The sequence below is a fragment of the Antedon bifida genome, chromosome 6 (assembly GCF_963402885.1).
Source record: "Antedon bifida chromosome 6, ecAntBifi1.1, whole genome shotgun sequence".
NCBI lineage: Eukaryota > Metazoa > Echinodermata > Crinoidea > Comatulida > Antedonidae > Antedon > Antedon bifida.
The window spans coordinates 24,264,651-24,271,003 of record NC_136231.1 but is presented as its reverse complement, the minus strand read 5'-3'; the positions used below and the strand labels follow the sequence as shown (position 1 = coordinate 24,271,003).

Sequence of the window (6,353 nt, the reverse complement as noted above, 5' to 3'; positions counted from 1 at the left end):
CAGACGTACTTTGGGGTGTGCGCATGCCCAGTCCGATTTTCCAAATACCCATTTTTTCAGCGGTATTAAAAGTTCTCTTGAATATAACTGCCTAAAGGAGCGGCGCAAAAAAAAAACACAATGAGGGAGAATGACGATACTGTACCATTTAGGCTTGGCTATTAAAAAGAGGCGTGGTCTTCCTTATTCGCAATGTGGTGGATCATCAAAACAAGGGACGTACCGCGGGGGAAGTACCAACGAACCTCTCCCACCCAGACGGGCCAGAACCGTGGATTTGTAGTAGTAGGCCTATATCGACACAGAGTAGGCATGGCCTATGTGTGCTGGTAGGTCTCATTATATCAAAGTACTACTACTGTATTATCATACTTTAATTACCGTACTATATTATTACTTATAATTATGTTTCTTACCTTTGCAGCTACCTCAGCTGAAAAACCAAAACCTTTAGGTCGATCAGCCATGATGGTTAAATGTTGTAGTCTTTGCTTGATTGTGATAATTAAATATACTATTAAGTCTGATGATTATGTTTTCCCAACTACTACTATAGCAGTTCTGGTTTAATATGCGACGATTTCCTATTCAATATTACTTTATTATCCTTTAACAATTAACACTCAACAAGGCCATACAAAAGGTATGGCGCGTCAAATAGACGGTAAAACCACCACTATTATTATCCACTCTTTTATGGTTGATTATGGTGACGCAGATAAACGAAGTTGTATCCGGTATCCGCCCAATCCTAAAGTATTCTAAATACGAAATTTGAACATGGTATTATATAAAACAATCATACTGTGTTAGGATTTATAAACAATAAATTATTAAATAATAGGGCGGCGATTTGAGCAGCATGCCATACTTGTTACTTTCAGGAAGTTCAATCGGAAGTAGGCTGATCTATGTAATATTAATAATGACCTAAAGGTATTGATTTCTGTTCTATCGCAAATCGGCACAGCTTCACGACACTCCTCGACCATTATTCTGGTCAATCTTGATTTTAGAAAGGTCATTATTGCAATGCCGGAGTTTGTTTGTATTAAACATTATTTAAACAAATTATAAACACCACATACATTTGAATTGAACCATAAAGCTAATACCTAAAGCAAAAAAAAATGCTCCCTCTCTGTGGATATATATTGCAAAGTACTTCAATCAGTTTCTGAGTGCTTTCATTTAAAACATTATTTTTTCTCTTATACTTTACATGCATTAATGGAGACACTTTGTAGGCCTACACAATTTGTTCTGCATATTACATGACTTTAATCTAATCTAACTCTGCATTTTGTGAAAGCATAGCGCCCTCAAGTTGACATATTTTGCCAAAGCATAGTGCCCTCAAGTTGACGTATTATGTCAACACTTTTCAGTGACATAATCATAATTGTATTTCCGAACGCCATTCACATTCACAGTATAGTACTAAGCGACCAAATATCAGAAACGTTTTTTATTAGGAAAATTTAAATAGAAAAATATAGACATTATTTTAGACATTTAAAAAATTTTAATGCAGTATATCTGTCAAGGAATTATACGAGAAAAACAGGAATGACTTCAGAAATCGGAAATCACAACATTGGCACAAAAATGAAGACGCCTAATCAGTGGCGCGTCGTAATAAGTTGTTGCCATGTATTCAATCATTTGCAGGTACAATAGTATAGCGATTTGTACGGGCCTTCTCAAATAGTAATAGCCGGCTCGACACCACGTTTGGTGGCAAGTGTCCCAAGTGCTCGTAAACAGATGAGAACCTAGAGTTTAAAAAAAGTTTATGAACTGTTATAATAAATATCGGGAGGTTTAGATGGAGATGTAGTGATAAATACAGTCGAGGCATATTATCCTGCATATTATTCATAATGAAAAAGTATTGATACATTTGGCTTATACCCCTATCTATCCACTTAAAACAACGTAAGAAGTATTTGCCGAGGAAATTAGAATCTCTGATTTTCATTCTATATACTTCTAAAAATGTAAGGAATCTTACCTGGGCCATATTTTGACGCTCAAAGAGGTCTGTTGTTACGAAGAGATAATCTGGTTGGACTCCATATTGTCTACATTGTTCATTGAAGTAACCTATGTTTTCCATCTTTAAAAAAAAATGTAAAGCATTTAACGAAAATATGTAATAATTGAAGTTGGTGATATTTAAATGCACATGGACACGTAACGATTGCAGATTTTAACGATTTTTAACGTTGATTTTTTCCTGTTATAATCGTTAACGATTTTAAACTTAATGCAACTTAACGCACCTGATCAACGCAACTTAATCAATACGTCACAGGTTGCGAACGGAGAGAGCCAATTTTTTTAGCGTTATTTATGACTGACATATCAAAACGCCCTTATAGGAATGTTATATATTTTCACTATTTTGAAATTATATTTGTTGTTAGTAGAAAAAAAGTTCAATATGCAGATTTTAGAATTTGTGGACAATTCAAACAAACAAAAAACCCCAAAATATTTATTCAAATGTGAAATATTACCAAAAATACGGAAATTGAATAGTTAGGCCTAGAGGCATTTAATAAAAATAAAGAGAAAATGGATTTATAAATGCACGCGCTTGTGAGTGAGAAGGGTGGGTTCGTTTTCAAGTTGGTAACAATGTATTATTAGACCCAAAATCCTCACAGAGAGGTCATCATTAGTCCATGACTGCTTCTAAGGACTAAATGGAAACTCACCATTGCAAAAGAAACTTTGCCTTTGTTAACGTTTTTAATACTTCCAGGCTCCAAAGAATTCATGAGCCTGAAAAAAAATATTTTAAAAACCTGTAAAATAGTAGCCCCTTAAAAATAAATACAGTAAACGTATAAAATATGTGAACATTTTAAGGATCTCCTCAGGTCTTAATGATACTAACCGACAAAGGATTATTCCATCTTTTAACTGATCGTGTACTTCATCGGGTCCAGGTGTACTAGCAATATTGGTGTCTGTTAAAACTCCGTCTATCCATTTAAGGACCGCCGTTGCCATGTCCAAATTGTATTTATTCTGACAAAGTAATATTATTGTTTTTATTTATCCCAATGTATTACTAATGATTTCAATGTGTGTTTTCATTTTGCAGTAGGGCCTGTACATTTTAGTGTAGAACTGGTTTTCTAAATAATATGAATTTATGAGTATTTCCGCATAGATACTAAAATACCAGATTTTTTAATAAGGCTGTCAACAGGCCTATCCTTATTCGAAAACTCCACAGGGTCACGTGCTCCAACCACCCTTTTCTCCGCCATGACAACACTATTCAAAAGATCGCTATAGGCTACTTTGTTTTGTAATAACGGAATCCATTTAAACAAATCTTTATACTTAAAAGGGTCTAGGCCCGTTGCTACCTGGCCTTTTGTCACCCGGCCCGTTGCCATCCAAACTTTTGCAACGAGGTTGCCACCCGGTCTTTTGACACATAGGCCAATTTGCCACCACCGGCCATTTGGCTCATCACCCGGCCAATTGCCACCACCATCCATTTGCCACTCGGCCTGTTGCCCCCCGACCATTACCACCCGGCCTGTTGCCACTAAGCCTGTTGCCACCTAGGTCATTTCAACCTGCTTTTCATTTTAAAGAACAATTATGAGGGAGAACTGCCAAACTGGCGTGATTGCGACAAAGGCGCGTATAGTCTCTGGGCAATATAAAGGTTTATAATTTTCCCCGCCCTCTGCAGTACATTTATTTGTGACTAGGGGCCAATTCATTAAACCGTCTGGGATCCACCTGTCTATGACTAACGGTGGTATACAATATTTTGGAATTTAAACAAATCTAATATCCGGGAGGCAAAAGGCCGGGTGGCAACAGGCCAGGTGGTAAAATACCTAAGGCGGTAACAGGCCGGGTGGCAATCGGCCGGGTGGCGAAAGGCCTAAGGTGGCGAAAGGCCGGGTGTCAACAGGCCAGGTGGTAAAATACCTAAGGCGGTAAGGCCGGGTGGCGATTGGGCGGGTGGCAATTGGCCGGGTGGCAATTGGCCGGGTGGCAATTGGCCGGGTGGCAACAGGGCAGGTGGTAAAATACCTAAGGCGGTAACAGGCCGGGTGGCGAAAGACCTAAGGTGGTGAAAGGCCGGGTGGCGAAAGGCCGGTTGCTATTATAGGCCGGGGCAAAAGACCAGATGGAAACGGGCCGGAGCCCCTTAATTACGTATGGCCTACTTCTATATTATATTTTATTATTCTATTATAAATAGGTCTAAGCCTATCTTACCGTTTTAGAAGCTTCAACGTGTGTCTCCTGTTCGTCTTTAGGTCGTTGAGCCATGATTGTTTCTGCTTCTGGTTTCTGTTTTGATTGATATCAAGACTTATATGTAGTACTATGACAAGCTTAATACAGTAGTAAGTACTGTATTTATTTGTAACTACCTTCGTTTTGTTTCTATTACGTAACGCACAAGTATATCCACACCTGTACTACAGTAGCTCAGCTTTTGATTGGCTATTGTATCCAAAACAGATGACAAAGAATTTGTGCCATTTGATGAAAAATATTGCAAAAGTGAGTTCAGTTCTCAGTTAATCATAGTTGCTCCCTGACGACGATATTTGGATCATAAACGCCGTGACCAGTGAATCATATATTTTACAATGAATACACACCGTGTTTGTTCGGATAATACAGAGGGTTTTTAGAAAGTTCATTCGAAGGACTGAGGCGTTTACTATTATTTAATTTTTATCAGGGAAATTTAATTCTTCCCTGCTTTTTATCCGCCCGAATATCAAGACAGTATGCGGTTCAAATCTGATCCGCCGATCATTTATGACTCTAGGCCTACATTGTACTACGGTAACTGGTCCAGTGGATCAAATTTGGCACCGGTGGATCTCAGAATTGCACTTATACTTATTACAATCACCTGATGATAATTTAAATTATGATAATGTTAACATTTCAACTATCCACTTCAAAATTTTAGGTGGGTTTTCTACTTTAAAAACTCGACTTCGTATAGTGCATAAGATCTAGCCCGGCGGCGGAATTAGTCTAAGCTTCGAAATTGGTCTATAAATCGTCATCTTTGCAAATGTTCTATATTTGATCTTATTTCACTCTCCATTAACCCATACAAACACCATCGGAGACAACCTATCTGTTTAAAACATGTTTATTCTGGGACGGTGCGGCCATACACACCAACTACTATAAACGTTTATTCATAACATATTACAATACAATATCTTGCATGAATCGGACATTTCGCTACCAATGTAGCAACATTGATTAACAAAATCAAAACAATATCACCTTTCCCACTACACCTGCACAACCATTGCATAACAACGCACGGCATACCAACCCGTTTCGTACACCTGCGATAAAAATATAAATTCAATTTCTTTTAAAATTGAGGGCGGCAAACATAAAATTTACGAGATCGAATACAGGTTTAAAAAAAATAATTGAAAAAAAGATGTTAAATGTGCTCTCCCTGCCTCAGCACTAAGGCCCTGCCACAGCCTTTTGGGGTCGTTTCCAGCACATCACCAGATGCATTGATGTTGTCGCCTCATGATGTGTGGTGGAAAGGGGGACGTATAATTCTGTGAACCCCAAACACAGTTGGTCGCATACCTTTAACTCTATTCCACCGACCAGCGTGGGAATCGAACCCACGACATACGTGTTGTTAACACGACGCTCAGGCGACTGAGCTAACTGATCATTTTGGTTTTAACAAGGTTAATAGGATATTTATGATGTAATGATGAATTACGTAATACACGTATAAATAGACTATTATAAGCTGTTCAGTCATGTACTACTTTGTAGCCTAATGGGTAATGCTCAGGTTTGAGTGCTCTCAGCTCTGGGGTAGATTGGGTTCGAAGCTCTACGGAATTTTTTTTTTTTTTAATTGAAAATAATGAATTTTTTTTCTTTTACTTTGAGGGTTGTAAATGTCAGGCCTAAACAAGTGGACCTTTTTAAAAATCATCATGGCATTATTTTCTATTAAATAAATAGACTGCCATAAACCTCGAAAAGAAGCTCATGTGCTCCTTCATTTTTAGTACACTTGGTTGGGCTCTCTTCCACATTCTTCTTTTCGAGATTACTTTTGCAAACTAAAAGAGGGGAGCTGCTAGGTTCCCGCCCGGAAAATGTTTCATTTACATGATTTGAAATCATCAACATCAAAATTTAACAGTGTGGCGTGTTGACCGCGAATGACTAACATACTATCTTCCTCATAATACACCTGCGCAAACTCATTTGCATAACAACGCACGGCACACCAAACTGTTTAAAATAGAGCTGCAAGGTCCCCGGGAAATGACATCAATTTAAACAAATGT

At 38.0% G+C, this 6,353-nt stretch overlaps 1 protein-coding gene across 2 annotated transcripts; it reads right to left on the bottom strand.

The window, feature by feature from the left end:
- Positions 1-1,502: 1,502 nt before the first annotated feature.
- Positions 1,503-4,603, bottom strand: LOC144844389 (calponin-1-like). 2 transcript variants are annotated; one of them, XM_078701278.1, is made up of 5 exons: positions 4,261-4,603; positions 2,906-3,039; positions 2,724-2,790; positions 2,015-2,119; positions 1,503-1,775 (listed from the first exon to the last, which is right to left on the bottom strand). In XM_078701278.1, exons 1-5 carry the CDS (start codon positions 4,312-4,314, stop codon positions 1,704-1,706), a joined length of 432 nt encoding a protein of 143 aa, XP_078557404.1. In that variant the 5' UTR covers positions 4,315-4,603; the 3' UTR covers positions 1,503-1,703. The 2 variants fall into 2 exon arrangements, with proteins under 2 accessions (XP_078557404.1, XP_078557405.1); XM_078701279.1 differs by having other exon boundaries at positions 2,906-3,047; positions 4,272-4,385.
- Positions 4,604-6,353: the final 1,750 nt, after the last annotated feature.

Bases quoted from the DNA above. Each gene is read 5' to 3' on its own strand.
- LOC144844389 (XM_078701278.1), bottom strand. From the start codon at position 4,314: ATGGCTCAACGACCTAAAGACGAACAGGAGACACACGTTGAAGCTTCT. The intron at 2,791-2,905 runs GTTAGTATCATT...ATTTTTTTTCAG, and splicing joins GATGGAATAATCCTTTGTCG to GCTCATGAATTCTTTGGAGC. The intron at 2,120-2,723 runs GTGAGTTTCCAT...TTTTTTTTAAAG, and splicing joins GCAAAGTTTCTTTTGCAATG to ATGGAAAACATAGGTTACTT.